This window comes from Pogona vitticeps, chromosome 4 (assembly GCF_051106095.1).
Source record: "Pogona vitticeps strain Pit_001003342236 chromosome 4, PviZW2.1, whole genome shotgun sequence".
Lineage (NCBI taxonomy): Eukaryota > Metazoa > Chordata > Lepidosauria > Squamata > Agamidae > Pogona > Pogona vitticeps.
This window is the reverse complement of record NC_135786.1, coordinates 139122400-139140301: the sequence shown is the minus strand read 5'-3', so window position 1 is coordinate 139140301 and position 17902 is coordinate 139122400. Positions and strand designations below refer to the sequence as shown.

At 39.9% G+C, this 17902-nt stretch overlaps 1 protein-coding gene across 2 annotated transcripts in view; it reads right to left on the bottom strand.

Annotated features, from left to right (window-relative positions):
• Nucleotides 1-17902, bottom strand: part of LPCAT1 (lysophosphatidylcholine acyltransferase 1) — an 82152-nt gene that overhangs the window by 5279 nt on the left and 58971 nt on the right. The window contains exons 11-14 of one of the 2 annotated variants that reach the window (XM_072998460.2): nucleotides 14985-15138; nucleotides 13159-13257; nucleotides 8340-8478; nucleotides 7890-8092 (exon numbers count right to left, since the gene is read on the bottom strand). In XM_072998460.2, coding sequence (XP_072854561.2) covers nucleotides 7917-8092; nucleotides 8340-8478; nucleotides 13159-13257; nucleotides 14985-15138 — 568 coding nt within the window. In that variant the 3' untranslated portion in view covers nucleotides 7890-7916. Of the gene's footprint in view, nucleotides 1-5402; nucleotides 8093-8339; nucleotides 8479-13158; nucleotides 13258-14984; nucleotides 15139-17902 lie in introns of those variants that run through there. The other variant, XM_078391690.1, reaches the window with a different exon arrangement.

The window sequence follows — 17902 nt, the reverse complement described above, 5'->3', positions numbered from 1 at the left end:
CTAACTGGAAGCTAGTCCTTAAGGAATTATGCAGGCTCTGGAGAAAAAGCATTCAGAGAAGTGGCACGGATAACATAACTGGCATGATCCAGTGAGTTGCCCTTTCAAGGATTTTTGGAGAAGTCTAAGCAATAGTACAGTTAGAGATTAGCAGGTACTGTATTTTTCCCTTTTTAAGAGGCTGTTCTGTATCAATTGTCATAATTTTCTTTATTGAAACCCTTTAAATCTACAGAGAAAACAAGGTGACTGGTAAAAAAAGAGAGAGAGAGATGTGTGTATGCCTCTTTACCTGGCAGGTCTTCTTAAGTTCTCCTATACAATATGTTCCTTTTGCTCAAGGTTATAGGTTATGGATTTTCCAAAGATAAGGGCATTCCTAGGCCTGGTAGCCTAATGCAGTGAACCACAGTGTAGTGGAAAAAAGAACCCTTCTGTAAAATGTGGTCATATTTTCTACTTTGCTATAGCACCAGAACACCCTCTTATCTACCATGAGATTGTACTTGTCACAATTCTTTCAGCAAAAAAGAGCACTAAGCAGCTATTTAAAATTTCTATGATTCAAGGGGGATTTGAAGCCAAATGTTACAGTGTGGCATGTTTCCATTTAAAGTGCTAGCTAGCCATGGCCACTTTCATTCCACACACCCCTGCCTGGTTTGTTACCCCAATTCCCTATCACTTAGCACTGGCTTGTTTGGGGGCATTCCCCCCACTTATATATGGATGGTATCATTTTGATAACATAAGAAACAGCAAACAGAGATTAAATAAACTTATTTGAATCTATGATTGAAGATCATGAAAAAGCTTTAATTTTCACTATGGTTAAAATTCTGGAGTGTATCTAAAACCAGAGACCATTACTTTGCCCAGCTGATCTTACCCTTCATATTCAAGAACTGATGCTTTGCTCTGATCATTTCCACTCACTGAGCGGAAAAGAACCAAGCTCACATATAATGGGTCAAATAAAACCATACTAAAATTAATTTCTACAGATGATTTTCCATGCTAGCAATGAAGCTCATTCTCTAAATTTGGCAATCTGAGAAGGAAAAGAGGACAAGCATCATTTAGGGCTAATACAGTAGACTACTGAATACAGCCCTTATCTGCCATTTCCTCATTCCATCCTACCCACATAATTTTCAAATAAAGGATCTATTACACATGCAGTCTTTTGTACAGATAGTAGCACTATGTAGGTGTTTGCCTGAACATAGAATGGCTACAAGCAGGTAGAAGGGTGGGATTAATCAGTGCACCCACCTCATTTCTCCATGCCTGCCCGCCTCTGTCTTTGCTTCTTCCCTACTGAGAAGGGAGATCTGAATGGTGTGCCACTTCCATCCACTTGAATAGAAGTATAATGTTCAATGTTATTTATCAGGTTCCCTGATCATGTAGATGTTCTAACTTGTACTCCAGTGGATTTGAGTAGAACACCCCTTTGGATCTATTCTTCTCATTCAATAGAGAAATGGCACAGAGTGATGGGAATGGCTCCCTCCATCTTGCTTACACCCTGCCTCTTCATTCAGGAAAACACCTAGGCAAGATTTTCATTCTGCTCCAAAGGCAATTACATAAAGAAGATTGCAGAGGTTTTAATTATTTCAAAATCACACTTCTTCACATGCTTTCCAAAACCTAGAGACTGCTGAGCCTAAGCAACTTTTCAAGAAACAGCATTTTAAAAAACTTGATAGCACAATAGCCATCTGGTTACCATATGTAAACAGTAACTCCATATGTTTTTGATTGTTATGAAAAAAAATCCTATATTAAAATTCATTTAAATGACAGTGGGAAGTATAAAACACTGTGGCACTTGCTTGTCCAAGTAGGACTCTATGGCTGAAATCCTGTTGTTTAGCGTAGTTATACTACAGTAGCCCCATGAATTAGTAAGGATTTGGTGAGTAAATTCCTCCATGAGCTCCACTGATTCATATTGACTCACCAAATTCCCATTGATTCAATGGTCCTACTCTAGTCCAACTTACTACACTAAGCAACAGGATTTCAACCTATATTATAGTCATTATCCCACAAGCAAGCTGTAATGTGTCAAAAGCTATTCCCATCAACAGCAAAAGGACTGAAGTGATCATAACAGCTCTTTTCAATAACACAAAATGTTCTTGATTCTTTGGTCCCAGTCTTGACATATACCACCCCACCAGCTTCAATAGGTGTTGTTTTTGCACAGAAATTTGGGCTTTGGATAGACTCTGTTATATTCCACAAAAAGATACTAGGTTTTGAACAGAGCAGGCATATAAATAAACAATATGTTTAATGTCTTTGCTCGAAAATAGATACATTTTGAAAAAATTCTTCTAGTCTTTATGGCACTAGATACAGAGATAAAACAGACATATGGTTCTACCACAGAAAAGTGGCTGCTTCTAAGCTGCTACAAGAGATCTGTCCCATAATGCTTAATGTGGCATGAAAGATGGAATAGCAAGGTCACAGATGGGAATTTCTATTCTGCAGTAGTAGTACTGAAGCATTGCTGTTTCGCTGCATGCAAAAATGCAATTATTTTTCACAGTTTAAAACTAGAACTTCTTGTGTGTGCATCCGGCTAAGGCACGAATGGATATCTCTCTCACTGTTGGCTATATTGGCTTTCATAGTTCATCAACACCTGGAGGCCCATGCCTTCTCAACTCTTGCACTGGGGCTTGTCTATACTTGTGGACATCATATAACCATGCGGGTGGGAAAATACCAATATGCCAAAGTAAGTAACTTAATAAGTGTGTTTATTTGGTTTTTATGGTACAGTAGGCTATGGCTGGCAGCCGATACTGCTTCCCATTAGCATCTTCTCCTCTGATAGAGCCAGCTCAACTCTTTGATTTAATGGGAAGCTGATGATTATGAAATAAGAGGGATGATGACTAAAATGCCATTGGATGAATGTGAGATTAATCTGTAGTTGGGTTACAGTTGGTGGCCCACACCGTTAGTAATAAGCTTGGACATAATTGCTTTGTCTGGAGCATTTGCTTAGACAAAACTGCTAAGATTCACCATGATCTGATACTGAATTAACTTTGGGGAGTTCATGAGATTCTTTTGAACTTGTAGATACCAAGAATGTGGAGAGAGTGTCTCATGTATTGAGAACTATCATCTGTTTATTTGACTCCTCCCCTTGTGGCTGATGAATAATATTATGGTAAAGGGAAGTGATTAATGCCCCTTAATTAGAAAGAAATTGATAAGTACAGGGTTTGGGTTTGTGCCCATGTTATTCAATATCTACATGAAGTTCCTGGAGGTGGTCATTTGACATTTTGAAGGGATGCTGATAGCTTTATTCTTCCTTGTCATCTAATACCAAGGAAGCAGCAGATGCCTCTCAATAGTGCCTATGTTAAATAATGGGCTGGATGAGAGTGACCACGCTGACATTAAACCCTGATAAGATGGAGATCCTGTTGGTCATCTGAGTACCAAGCTATTCTGAGGTTCTGGTTGGATTCTGCCAGAAAGTCATCTTGTAATACCCATGCATAACTTGACATAATTGCAGTATTTGGAGTGCCAGCTGGCAGCAGTGGTGAGGAGAGCTTTTCCATAAATCTCTTTATTGCATCAGCTAATATCTTTTGGAGACAACAACTTGGCAACAGTCACCCATGCTTTAATTGCATCACATATTTAATGCCCTCTATATGGAGCTACCCTTAAAGAGTACAGTGGACCCTCGACTTACGGAATTAATCCGTATTCAAACAGTGGCTGCAGGTTGAAAAGTCTGTAGGTCAAGGCTCCATTGACCTACAATGCATTGAAAACCCATTAATCCGTAACTGGCCGTTTTTGTTCCATTTTGGCTTTTCCCCCAGTCTGTAGGTCAATTCTCCGGCTGCAAGTCGAACCTAAATTTTGCAGCCAGAGAAGTCTGTAGCTTGAAAAGTCTGTAAGTGGAGCTGTCTGTAAGTCGAGGGTCCACTGTATCTAGAACCTACAGTCAGCATGAAACAAAGGGCAGAGTTTTGGACTATGACTCAGGAGACCTGATTCAAATTTCCACTCAGCTACGGAAACTGACTTGGGGTGGTAATGGTAAATCCACTCCTTAAATCTCTCACATACCTCGAAAACCCAATCAGTCACATAATTCTAGTGATTCAACAGCACACAACACACAAAATCTTCTAGTTAAACAAAATATGGTTAAAGTATTACTCTGGTACTAAAAAAAATTAGCTTCCAGTGATTTTCTGGCCCAGTTTAAGGTGCTGATTTTTTGTTTTATATTTCAAATACCTTAGGGTCTGGCCATCTAAGGCAGTGGTCCCCAACCTTGGGCCTCCAGATGTTCTTGGACTTCAACTCCCAGAAATCCGGGCCAGCAGAGGTGGTGGTGAAGACTTCTGGGAGTTGTAGTAAAAAAAATCTGGAGGCCAAAGGTTGGGGACCACTGATCTAAGGCACTGGTTCTTAACCTTGGGTTACTCAGGAGTTTTGGACTGCAACTCCCAGAGGCCTTCACCACCAGCTGTCCTGACTGGGGTTTCTGGGAGTTGCAGTTCAAAAGCATCCGAGTAACAAAGGTTAAGAACCACTGATCTAAGGGACTGCCTGTTGTGTATGAAACTGCCCAGACGTGAAGATGTTAAGGAGAAGTCTTTTTTTAGACTGCTGCCACCTGTGAAGGTCTGCTTGACAGGCAGGCAGGTGAGGACTTTCTCTTATACTGTTCCGAGTTTGCTTTCACTGAACTAAGGGTTCAGGGAATGCCCCTGCTTGTTTAGAAGGTAGATAACTCAGGTGTTCCTCCATTAGCATGAATCAGTGTTTATGGTTGTAGCCAGGTTGAGGATATTGTATACTACCTTCCGAAGAGACCCTTATATAAGGAACCAAGGATAACATTCCTTTCTTGTATTATGTCCAGTATACAAATACATCATCCCAGATGTAATAGTAGAACTTTTATGTGATGATCAGCCATTTTAAAGCATATGACAGGAAAGAGACTGCATTGTTCTTTTGTGAGAACCAAATGCTTAGGAGTAATACACAGGTTTCCCTCCTAAATTTCAAATCTTGTCTTCCTTATTTTGCTATTAATTTTAATTCTATTTTAACACCCCTTTGTGAAAACTAAATAGAATAATTTGCAGACTGTTGCTTAAAACTTAACTTTTGAACTCTGCCTTCTTTGCTGTCTTTTTACTTATGTTTTACTGTGAAGGGCCATGGCTTAGTTCAATTCATTTTCAAGTTGAAGATTATATAACATACTGTATTCCTTTCAGAGTTCTGCCAAACTCTCATTGTTACTGTACTGCTTTTTACGAAGCATATGAAAACACACTGGCAGAAAACCTATTGGACTTAGTGTAATGTAAAATTACACCTGTTTAATTCATGGGAATTTAGGCCCAGGCAGTCTATGTGTTGGATTGCGCAATATACCACCAAGGCCATACTGGCAGGAACTTAAGCTCACATGGGCTCTGAGTGGTCTAAGCCAGCTCTTTCCCAGGAGGCTCAGTAAAGATTTGCATTCCCAACCTCTGGCTCCACATTCCTAGCCACTGAGCTAAATGGTCTCTTTTTAGAAGCAGCAGGTAAAATCAATGTGTTGGATTTTAGGATTTTAAAGGAAAGTGAGCGGAAACAATTAACACAAAATTCAAAAACAACCTAAACAGCTGTTACAGATTCTGATTACAGTATATCCACCTAACCAATCTGCGATCCTGGTTGCATTTTACCAGTTTAAGAAGTCAAATTTTACATAAAGTGGAATTAAACTCCTCAGGATTCCTCTTCTCAGCCATGCAGAGCAGGGAAGGGGATAGAGGATGTGTCAACTCATGGCTTTTACTTCTGCTCACTTAACCTAGTTAATGTATAAAGTACTAAATCGTAAGTTGGTGTCACATGCTAACCAGGGCAATTTCTTATAGTGAAATGCAATTACAAATGAGGGAGAAGTTGAAAGACAATGTTTTCCTGAAAATTTAGAACTCGTGATTTCCATGGATGATTGTGAGGAAATATTATGGATGCTCACTGTTAACCAAAGTTTATTTTATGCCTGTTCAGTCACTACTATTCAATGGCTGTACAGTTGTACAGTTCTTTGTGTACAATGGTAGTGCCAAATTGCTGCTGATTAAAAGCTTCCTTTCAGGATTTTCAGGTGCACATGACTTCATCACTTTGTGTACAAGTTGTGTGAATTCCAAAATCACTTTTAATCAGCAGTAATTTGCCTTTACTCAGAGTCAATTTGCCACTGCCTGCAGACATCAATTTGTCACTGATGCTGACTGTTGAACACGTGGAGCTGTGTAACAGGATTTCAGCAAACAGGATTGCAAACAGAATTTTGTTTCTGTGCAAAAAAGCCACACCCACCAAAACTGTTTTTTTAAATGCACCTTTTAAAACAATTGCTGTCTAAAATACCTAAATTGAACAGCAGCAAGAGGGGCAGGGAAACAGCCATGGCTGTGCTCATTCTGTGATCATATGCAAATTAAGAAATCAGACTTAAATCCAGAATTTATCACCCTGAGGATTTTTTTAAAAAATTGGCTAGAATATCACTGTGAAACTTTAGACCGCACAACTTTGATGACATCATTAGACACAGTTATTGTGGGGCAGATAAAAATATTTCTATCCCACCTCCAAATTCCTGGAATACCTAGGAACTCTTTCATCTAGGGTAAGTCTGTGAGAGCTGTGGGACAGAGGACGGAAATGATCCCCACTGCCAATCCTGGTCCCAGTGACAGCAGTGATTTGGGGCATTAAGAGTTCCCTTTTCTTTCCCATAGCTCCCAAAGGCTTCATCAGGATAAAAGGGATCCCTGTGTGTCCCAGAACAAAGGTACTGGGTATAGGAAGGTTTTAATTCCCCCACCAACAGCTGCAGCTGATGACATTATCAGACCAGTATGGTGTCAAGTTGCACAACAGGATTCCAACCATTATGTATTCCTATACAGTACCTTAAAGCTATAAAGATAAAAGCATGTGAGCAATAAAATCTCAGCAGCTTTTGAGCAGGGAAGGAAAAATGTAATCTGAATTTCCAATTATCCAGACTGTATTTAATCTGCCTATGTAGATCTTTGTTTTTGCCCACTAACAAAAGCAGAATTATGAGAACTGTAAAAATGTACCTCATTTGCTTCTTTTACATGTATTTTTGGAATCCCTCTTTTCTGAAGTGTAGATTTGCACTACAGAATACATCTAGTACAGAATGCACACAGCCCTGGGAACATCTCTTCTTACCCTTTTTGATATTATCAAAAACTAAAGTAAGCAAACAAAGGAGTCTCGCAAGGAAAAATAATAAAAACAATTTCTTAGTTAAAACAGCTTTTGAATACTTTTCTTTCAACTATTTACTGAAATGAAACTAAAAGGACCAAATTCAGCTTGCCTCACCTGGAAGATGAATGACAACAGACCTATCCATGTGAAAAAGGAAAGTAGAACTTGACCTCAAAACAATTCCCTAAATCGGGATAACACTAATCACCGAAGTGCACTTGACACCATAGGAGCTACAGTATTCTTCACACATGCACATTTTGTGGGACACTTTGTACATGGAACTAAGCAATGGAATATAAATATGAGAGCATCTTCTTTTTAAGTACTCAAATTAAAGTTCATTTACATTCTTTACTTTCCAAGGTAGCAATGGAAAAACAAGTTCTTCCCACTAGAAAGCCTGAAGATGCTTATTAATGTAGTAAAAATGTCACACACACATGTATACACACACAATATTTCCCCATTTTTTCTCTCACACATACCCCATACACACTTCAGGTTATGTAGCTGATTGACTATGAAGATCGCTAGACGGGATATATTCCTCTCACCAGAAGAGGATGGTGGAATTATTAATATTAATCCAATTTCTTCTGTAGGCGATATCTCCTCTCTTCAGTAAGTTCTGGGCTGAAGTCTGTACAAAAGCCGTTAGGAGCAGGAGAGTGCAAACAACTTTCAGTCTCCATTTGATCAGGGTATAGATACTGCTCTGCAAAGTTTGGATACATTTCGGCAAACCTATGGAATTCATCTAGAAACAGATGCAAGAAAACATACATTGTAAGCGTATAAAGTGAATAACACATCTATTTAAACAGAAGGGATAGGACTTAGACTGGGTCATGTTTAGAAGAGACCCAGTGATTTGAGAACTTGTATCCTGCAAACTGCAGTACTCGCCAATGAGGTCCAAACAATTTTTCAAATATGCCACTTCACAAGTCTATGCAAACAAACTCCGTTGTGTGTGTATTTTCAAAACCATTTTGCAGACTTACCAAATGTAATTTTCCCTCTTTCTTTGACATCTATAGCTCGAAAAAGATTTGATACATTAAGGTCTGAAACGCCAATGGCAGTTTTTAAAATGCAAGTTAAATCTTCTTCTGTTAGAGCACCATATTCTGATTGATACATCTGATGGGGGTAAAAAAGAAAGAATATGATATGTGGTTCCAGTAAATAAGTGTCACTACTAGCTAAAAGATGTAAACCCAAAGCATTGGGTGGTTCTTTCAAACCAACATGCGATGCAGTGCTCCAAGGGCACACAATTTCTCTTGTTTCATAAAAGTGTGCTGCTTATATACCATCCCACAACATTTAAAGCACTCTCTGGGTGGTTTTTTATAATTTAATTATGCAGGTTACACACAGTCCCCCCAGCACACTGGATACTCAACCTTGGAAGGATGGAAGACTGAGTGAACTTTGAGCCATTACCTGGGATCGAACCTGGGTTGTGACCAGAGTTTTGGCTGCAATACAACAATTTAACCACTGCGCTATAGGGCTCTTCGATGACCAATCATGATACTAAATGCCAGTAAAAATACCATCTTCTCAGACTAGAGGAGATTCACTAGTTATGTATACCTACTTGATAGATAAAAAATAATTAGACTGTCCTCAAATAGGCCAACCTGAGAATCAAATTTCACTGGTTTTGCTTCACAGTGGAGAAAATAAATCAGGCTGATGAAGGTACAACATGTTTATGAGAACTGTTAATTTAACATGCCTTTGAGTCCTGATTTGCTGTCTCCTTTTAAGACTAATGATTATGGTGTATTATTTCTGGTAATATATTTTAGATCATTATTAGCTTTTCTTTGGAGTTCTGATGGACCAAAAATATATCAATATCATTTAACATATGATATTTTAAATGAAACTGAACAACAAAGAATAATCTAATCTCTATTAAGGCTTCCCCAAATGTGTGTAGCACATAAATCTGGGCATAAGGCTAAACTCTTCTTTTTTATTTTATTTTTTAAATTTCCAAAACAAATACAAGAATACAAAATACTTACTAATACAATCTAAAACAGTGCACCCCCATACCCACAGGACCCTTTGGAGCAATACTTTTATTACGAACCTCCTTTCCAAAATTGAATCCATTGTTGTTTAGAAGCTTTCCCCTTTCCTTTCACTACTACAAATTCAATAAATCTACCCCAAATAGAATAAAAATATTTCAACTTATTTCTCATCTTTTCATTTTAAGTTCAGTAGTCAATTTATCATTTAACGCAATGTCCCATACTTCATTATATCAATCTTCTAATTTAATATCATTTTTATCATTCCAGAATCTAGCTATTAATATTCTAGCACTTGTCATAAAATTGGAAATGAATTCCTTTGAGCAATAATCAAGTTCAATCTTATCAAAAATTGACAACAAAGCAATTTTAGAATTAAATTCAATATCTTTTCCAAATATAACACATATTTCCTTAAAATCAGCAAGGCTAAACTCATCACAGTTGGTGGCAACAGATTATTAAAATTGTAATGCATCCTGAAACTATCTAGTGGGCCACTGCTGTCCACACCTGGCTTAAAGGGAACCTCATGCAGGAAACAGTCCTCCCAACCTTCTGGTCCCACGTTATTTAGGGATTTTAAAAGCAGACAGGCTTGGCTCTCACTTCATTTCTTAGAGTTTAACGACTCTCAGCAGAATATATAAACAAATGTCAGCTCTGAAGTGCTGTATGTGAGCTATTGTGAAGGGGCACACCAATTGCTGCTTAGGGAATAAAACATACCAAAAAATATAATTGTAATGCTCTTCTTTGTGGATTCTGTGAATCATATACGTGTGTCTTGGGCCTGTGCAGAGCTACCATCAGAATGTTCTAGAGCTGAGATATTGATTTATAAGAATGTATAGTCCATATTTTTGCCCACGATTCTTCTGATACATTCCACTTCATTAGCTCTGGAGCCACAGTAGTGCCACGCATGATGCTGATAATCCGTTCCATTGAAATCGCTGTTTAGCGAAATCATTGTCATGCGAAAACCATTTCTCCATTGGAATGCATTGAAACCCGTTTAATGCATTCCAATGGGAAAATACCTCGTTGTTTTGCGAAGATCGCCCATAGGGCAGCCATTTTGTGAAGCACCGATCAGCTGTAAAAATGGCTGTCCTGCGAAGCATGGTCCGGAAAACACAGGGCAGCCATTTTGCGAAGCCGCCAATCAGCTGTAGAAATTGTCGTCATGCGAATAAACGGTCCGCGAAGCATGGACCAGATCATCGTCAAGCGAAAATCACCCATTGGAACGACTGTTTTGTGAATCGCTATAGTGATCGCAAAAAGTCATCGTTATGCGGATTTGTTGTTTAGCACAGTGGTTCTTAACGTGGGCGATAATGCCCCCCAGGGGGCGATTTCATTTTTCAGGGGGGCGGTAGAATGAAAAGGGGCGGCGTGTGGGCGCTGGAGCAGAAGGGGGCGGTAGGGGGGCGCTGGAGCAAGCCAAACCTGTGAAGATGGCTGCAGCCTTTTTACAATGTGCATGAATATATATTTTCCTACAATTTTAATTTAGTTTCAGACTTTTTGTCTTGAAATTTTTAGTTCCTGCATTTGTTTTTATGCCCTTTTTATATTTCATCTTGTGTCTTAAAATTCACTTGCAACTAAATCATTAAATGTTACTTTTTGGGGGGCATTTCATTTTCTTGGAATTTAATTTTATTTTCAGGGGTCATTGGATATAAGTGTCTTAAATAAATAAATAAATAAATAAATAAATAAATAAATAAATAAATAAATAAATAAATAAATAAATAAATAAATAAATAAATAAATAAGATATCATCACCGCAGGGAGGGGGGGGCGATGATAACTTCCTCAATGGCTCAAGGGGGCGTTTCTTTCAAAAAGGTTAAGAACCACTGGTTTAGCAGGGATGTCGTCTAGCGAGGTACCATTGTATTTGTACTTGTCCTCTGCTCTTCCACAGTAACATGTTGGACGCCTTCCGACCTGAGGGTCTCATCTTCCAGCGTCATATCTTTTAGCCTTTTGTTTCTGCCCATGGAATTTTCTTGGCAAAGATACTGTAGTGGCTTGCCAGTTCCTGCTCCAGGTGGATCATGTTTAGTCAGAACTCTCCACTATGACCTGTCCGTCTTGGGTGTCCCTGCAGGGCATAGTCCATAGCTTCTCTGAATTACTCAAGCCCCTTTGCCACGACAAGGCAGCAATTCATGAAGGGGAACACTCCCTGAGATCTTCACTAATAACTCTGCTAGTCAGGATTTCTGGGATTTGTAGTCTACGAACATCTGGGGACCCAAGGTTGGAAATCACTGGACTTTGGGATGAATTGTACTATTTATAAAGTAAAATTTCCTGCTGGATAATTGGGTAACAGATTCTGTATTATAATCCCTTTCATTGCTTTTGTTTTTTCCCCAACAGTAGTCAATTAAAAAAAATCAACTACTGGCCTGTCAGTCTTTTCACTGAAGGTATACCTGGCTGCAAGAACGGCATAACAGCCCTCTCACTCTCTGTCTCCATCCCCCTTCCACCATCCTACAATGAAGAGGCTCCTCAAACACCTGACTAACTTAGCTGTAGAACATTCTGATGGTGGCTCTGTGCAACTGCAAAGCCCTTATGTGTGAAATGAGAAATGATGACTCAAAGAAACAGGCTGAAATCCTACTGCTCAGTGTGGAAAGTTGCAACTAGAGTAAGGTCACTGAACCAATGCAGTTGACTCACAAAATCCCCACTGATTCAATGGGCCTACTCTAGTTTACTGTGCTAAGCCAACAGGACTGCAGCCACAGTTACAGGAAAGCAAATTGTCCTTATGTACAATCAAATCCCTTCATACAACAATCCTCAAAATTAATCACCTCATTAACAAATATAAGTTACCACTTGATGCTGCACTCCTCAAGTTCTGATCATGGATGTGGGACTAGTTCTCACTTATCACTTTATTTGAAGAGGCAGAAATATATACCAAGCTCCCAATTATTTACAAATGCAGGTTAAAGAAATGTTGCTTTGATTTGTAAGCAGAAATGCCTGAGCATAAATACTGTATGACCATCATTAAACAGAATGATTGTAATGTCAGTAATAATTCTACATTAACTACCATGTAGGATGTTGTTGCAATGATGGGCACTTCCTGTACAGCAGTAGTCAGGAAACAGGGGTAAATTACCCCAAATGGGGTAAAAATGAAAATGAGGGCTGTCGCAGCACGCATTTTACCCCCAGGCATTTTATTTCTGACGATGCTATGTGTAGGTGGGCGTTCCGTCGTGGGAAGAGTGAGCATTGGTGAGGAACTGCACAGGGCACCCACCTGCCCTCCTTGCCTCCAAAGTGTGTGGGGGGGAGGGCGGCGTACCAGGCCAGCTGGACTCTTTACCCAGTGGAGCCCTGGCCGGGGCTCTCCTTCCTGCCTGCGCCCACTTGCCCAGTGCGCTAGTGAGGAGGCCCCCTTCCCATCCCACCTCACCTGAGTTCATGGCCAATGGACCTGCTGGCCCTGTAGCGCCTGCCTCTCCTCGCCAAGGACGCACTTTCCCAGCGGTGTGGCAGCTCCAGACTGGCTGCCCGGACGGTGGCCACAGGTCCCGGGCAAGCGCAGAGGCAGGGCGGGGATCAGCCACGGACAGCAAGAGCCAAGGGGGGGGGGTAATGCCAACGTAAATAAATTTTTTGGGGGGGGTAAAAAATTTCCCTGACCCCTGCTGTACAGTACAATACAAGGGTTTGCTTTTCAACAGGAAAGCTCTTTAAATAAAAGCAGCCACTTACCCTAAAAGCCAACTGTATTGTTTGCAAGGTTTTGGATGGCCTACAGACTACTGACAAAGCAATGACATACTCTCGTACATCAATCAGGCCATCTTCCTTCTGTAAAGAAAGTGTATAAAAACTTTATTAACACTTTTAATAGATGGTTACACCAAAAGCATAAAAGAACACTGACATTTTTATATAATTACTTATATCAAGGTTTCTGTAGAAGGATTTGAAGCCATAGATGCCTATGGACTATTATTAACATTACATCCTTCAGAATTTCTTGCTTAAGATTCAGTTGTTTTACAGAAAGGAAAAAGTGGCACTTGGAGTATCGTTATACTGTACTAAGAGGCATGAATGAGTCTCTTGAAACTTTTTCTAAAAAGTAGCTCAGATCCAAGAGTTGCCTTCATACAAGTTGATTAAATGGTCATTTTAGTGCCATGTTCCTGATGCTGTAGCCTCTGACATTACCCTAAATCTAGTTGTTAATCCCAAATTAAATAAAATGGATTTATGGACTAATTTACTATTTAGCAATTGATTCAGAGGATCTACTCTAGGTGGCAAAAGTAACTGGATTTAGGCCACTGTGTTTGTTATGTATGTAGGCAAACACAAAGAGATGGAAGTTGGTTTGTAAATATATAAATATTAGTATCATAGGGCTTGACTACAAGTCATAATACTCTTGTTTTTGCATTGGATTTGGCAAATCAAATAAAAAATATCCAACTACATGATATACAGTTAAGTGCACATTTTTTTCCTGCTGGAAAGTGCTTTTTTTTAAAAAAAAACATCCATGTGGGGATACTATCTTTTGAACTGATTCTGTTCATGTTCTTTTTTTTTACTCATTTTGGCATGTATGATTGCCTGTGTTGGAGTAAATTGTGTCTTTGAGATTTGCCAAGTTTTGGGTGCCAATTTCAATGCATTTTGCACTGCAGGGTACCCTACGGTTTTGAACTCTTCCCTTTTTTCCATTGATGTTTCTGTTTTAGCCCTGCATAACTTAAGTGCTGGAAACTGGAGGCAGCTGCCTCACTGGAGGTTTAGCTTCTTGTTCCCTTATATATATATATACTCTGTACAGTTATCACAGTCAATAAAACATATCATTTAAAACCCCTGCTCACACAATCATTAACAGGTATGTGAACAGGATCAATCAGTTTAGTAGTCACATCTTAAAGGATTATTGTTCATTATATAAACAGGTGCTTTCTGCATAAAAGCTATACTGACCAACAGTGGCTGAAATCTTGTTGTCAAGTTGTGCAAATGACATAAAGTTAGATGCAAATTGCTGTAAGTTAAGAAATTAAGCAATGTTACTTGTTGCACACTGAGTTGTGCAACTCAGTATGCAACAAATTATACCTACAGGGAATTCCTGACTTAGACCAATTTCCATCTAAAAGTTATGCCACTTGAGTAACTGCACAACAGGATTTCAGCCATTGTAAAACGGTACTCTTAGCATGAATTGATAACACCACATAACATTTACTTCATATAATAAAAATAATCTATTTAGAACAAAGGTGGTCAACTTTCAGACTCTTGGTCCCTCACCCACAAAATATTTTGTTAATTTTTTTAAAGTGAAAAAGCCCTCTTGTGGCTCCTTTTAAACATATAAGTGGGAGTTGCTGAGCGGGACATGGGGGAGATGAAGTATCCCCCCCCCCCAAACAACAAGAGGCACAAGGGGATTTTAAAAACAAGTTTTCAAAATATTGTATAAGGGGTGCTGGGAACACATGCCACCTGCACGTCATACTTTGCCCCCACCCCCTGGTTTGGAAAATGACAATTAAGTTTCTTACCTCATTAAATAGTGCAAACATATTTTTGAATGTATCTGAAACTGGTACCTCCAAGTATTCAGCAAACTCCTTGAGACTGACTCGTTTACCTCTCATTCTCTTGGCACTTGCTGAATAGTCCTCAAGTTCTTTTTCAAGATTTTCTGGCTTTAACCTAAACACAGGAAAGAAAACAATGGATGTAACTATTACTTTTTGCAAGTAATCCTTTTTTGGGGGAAACTTTGTACTATTTTTGCATTTGCTTTAAAATGGCTTTCATGAATAATTTTAATTTCTAACATATGTAATTTGTTAGGTTTCCCATTTACATTCTAAGGCAGTACCCTCAGTATGCTGATTTTCTCTATTTCTTTCTCCCTGGATTTCAGTACTTGAAGTTTAAACTCTGTATTATGGAATTTATCTGAATGTACAAGTTGGCTAGCAAAAAGCTGGGGGATCAATATGATAAAAAGAAAGGTTACCTACCTGTAACCATGGTTCTTCTAGTGGACCTCTGTGAATAAATGGGTTTCTTCTGCGCCTGCGCAGGACGTTTCGGAAGATTCTAGATCTTAAAAAAGCATAACAATTAAGATTCCCTCTCAAGGTGCAAGCTCTGCCTCCTCAACCTTCCCCTCAGTTCCTGCAGTCTGCCATTGCCAAGTAGAACAGGTCTAATTACAGACAACGTGACGGATAGAGGAGAGGAAGGGAGGGATGTGTGAATTCACAGAGGTCCACTAGAAGAACCATGGTTACAGGTAGGTAACCTTTCTTTCTTCGTAGTGGCCTCTGTGAATGCACACAAATGGGTGATGACAAGCTCACTTACCAGATGGAGGGCCGCCATGGAAGCAGAGATGTCAGTATTGCCCTTCCATATGCAGCATCATTTTTTGCTCTGACGTCAAGGCGATAGTGCTTTGTAAACGTCAATGGGTTGGACCAAGTAGCTGCTCTACAGATATTCTGTACCTCAGTTCCACAATGCAGTGCAGTCAATGTCGAGACTGCCCTAGTGGAGTGTGCTTTCAGATGGTCCGGTATCGGCTCGCCAGAGAGTTCCTATCTGTATAGTTTGAATTATCCATTTGGATATAGTTCTGTGTCGATGCCAGAGCACCTCTGTTGGGTCCATAATAACATATGAACAATCTAGGTGATTGTCTTAATTGTTTCATTCTATTGAGATAGAAAGCCAAAGCTCATTTGACATCTAGTGTGTAGAGCTTGCGCTAGACCGGGGTGGACAGAGAAGGGAACAACGTCGGCAGCACTACTGGTTGGTTCATATGAAAATCAGACACTACTTTGGGCAGAAAGGAGACATCAAAGTATAGGGTTAGGTTGTCCAGATGAAGTTGCAGGTATGGGAGATCAGATCTCAGGGCTGCCAATTCACTGGCTCTCTTCGCTGATGTAACTGCAACCAAAAAGATCGTCTTTAAGGAATGTAACTTTTCATTGCAGGTGGCCACTGGTTCGAATAGAGGCTTGGTTAGCGCTTCCAGAACTAGTTGTAGGGACCATTGGGGAATGATTTGTTGTGCCGGGGGTCTGATGTTCTGAAGGCCCTTCATGAATCTTTTGAGAGTAGAATGAGAGAAAAGTCTAGCAAACCGAGAATGAGGCGGTTGATGAGCCACTATTGCTGAGATATAAACTTTGATGGTGGAACGTGGCAGTCCAAGGTCAAAGATGCAGGAGGAAGGTAAGTATCATTTTGAGGGAGACTGGAATTGGAGTCAAGCTCTTGGGTTCCGCAAAATTTAAGAATGATCTCCATTTGTTTTCATACAGTTTTGTGATAGATGGTTTCCAAGCCCTTTCTAAAATTCTGAGGAATTTGGGGTTATCCTCCAAGCAGTCAGGTTCAGTGAGTGCACGTCCGGGTAGAGAATGGAGCTGCTGTTCTGGGAGAGAAGGTTCAGTATTGACAGTAAGCGAAGCATTTTTGTTGTTATCTTCCTGAGGTGAGTAAACCATGGTTGGTGGGGCCACCACGGTACGATCAATATAGCATCTGCTCGATATTGAATGATCCTGATGATTGTCCTTTGGATTATCGGTATCGGTGGAAATATGTAGAGGAGTTCTCCTGTCCAGTCTATCATAAAGGCATCTCCAATTGATTTGGCATCGATGCCTGCTCTTAAACAGTATCTGGGACACTTGATGTTGTATCGAGTCTCAAAGAGGTCTAATGCTGGATAGCCCCACTTGCAGCAGATCTCCTGAAAGACCAACTTGTCTAATGTCCATTTGTGCATACAGGTGGGCAGTCTGCTCAGACAATCTGCCAAGTAGTTGTCTTCTGTTGAGATGCAGATAGCCTGTGAGAAAATGTGGTGGAGAAAGAACCATTACCAAAGTTCCATTGTGAGGTGTAGGAGGGGTAACGAGTGTGTCCCTCCCTGTTTGTTCACGTAATGCATTGCTGTGGTGTTGCCTGTCACCAGTTGGACCGCTTTTCCTTTGATGAGCAGCAGAAAGACTGAACTCAACCATCTGAATTGGGCCCTACAGGCAAATGGCTACTCCAAAAATGAAATCACAAGAGTCATCAAACCAAGAAAGCAACACCAAACTGAAGAAGAAAAACAGCCACCCACAAATAAAGTATTTCTGTCATACATCAAAGGGGTCATGGACCGCATGGGGAAACTTTTGAAAAAACACAACCTACAAACAGTATTCAAGCCCACCACAAAAATACAACAAACGTTACGGTCAGCAAAGGACAGAAGGGACCCCCTCACCACTGCAGGAGTATACCGGATACCTTGCAGTTGTGGCCAGGTATATATTGGGACCACAAAACGAAGCATCCACACCAGAATCAAAGAACATGAGAGACAGAAAAATCTGCAGTAGCTGAACATGCCCTGAAACAAACTGGATATGAAATTCTATTCCAAAATACTGAAATACAG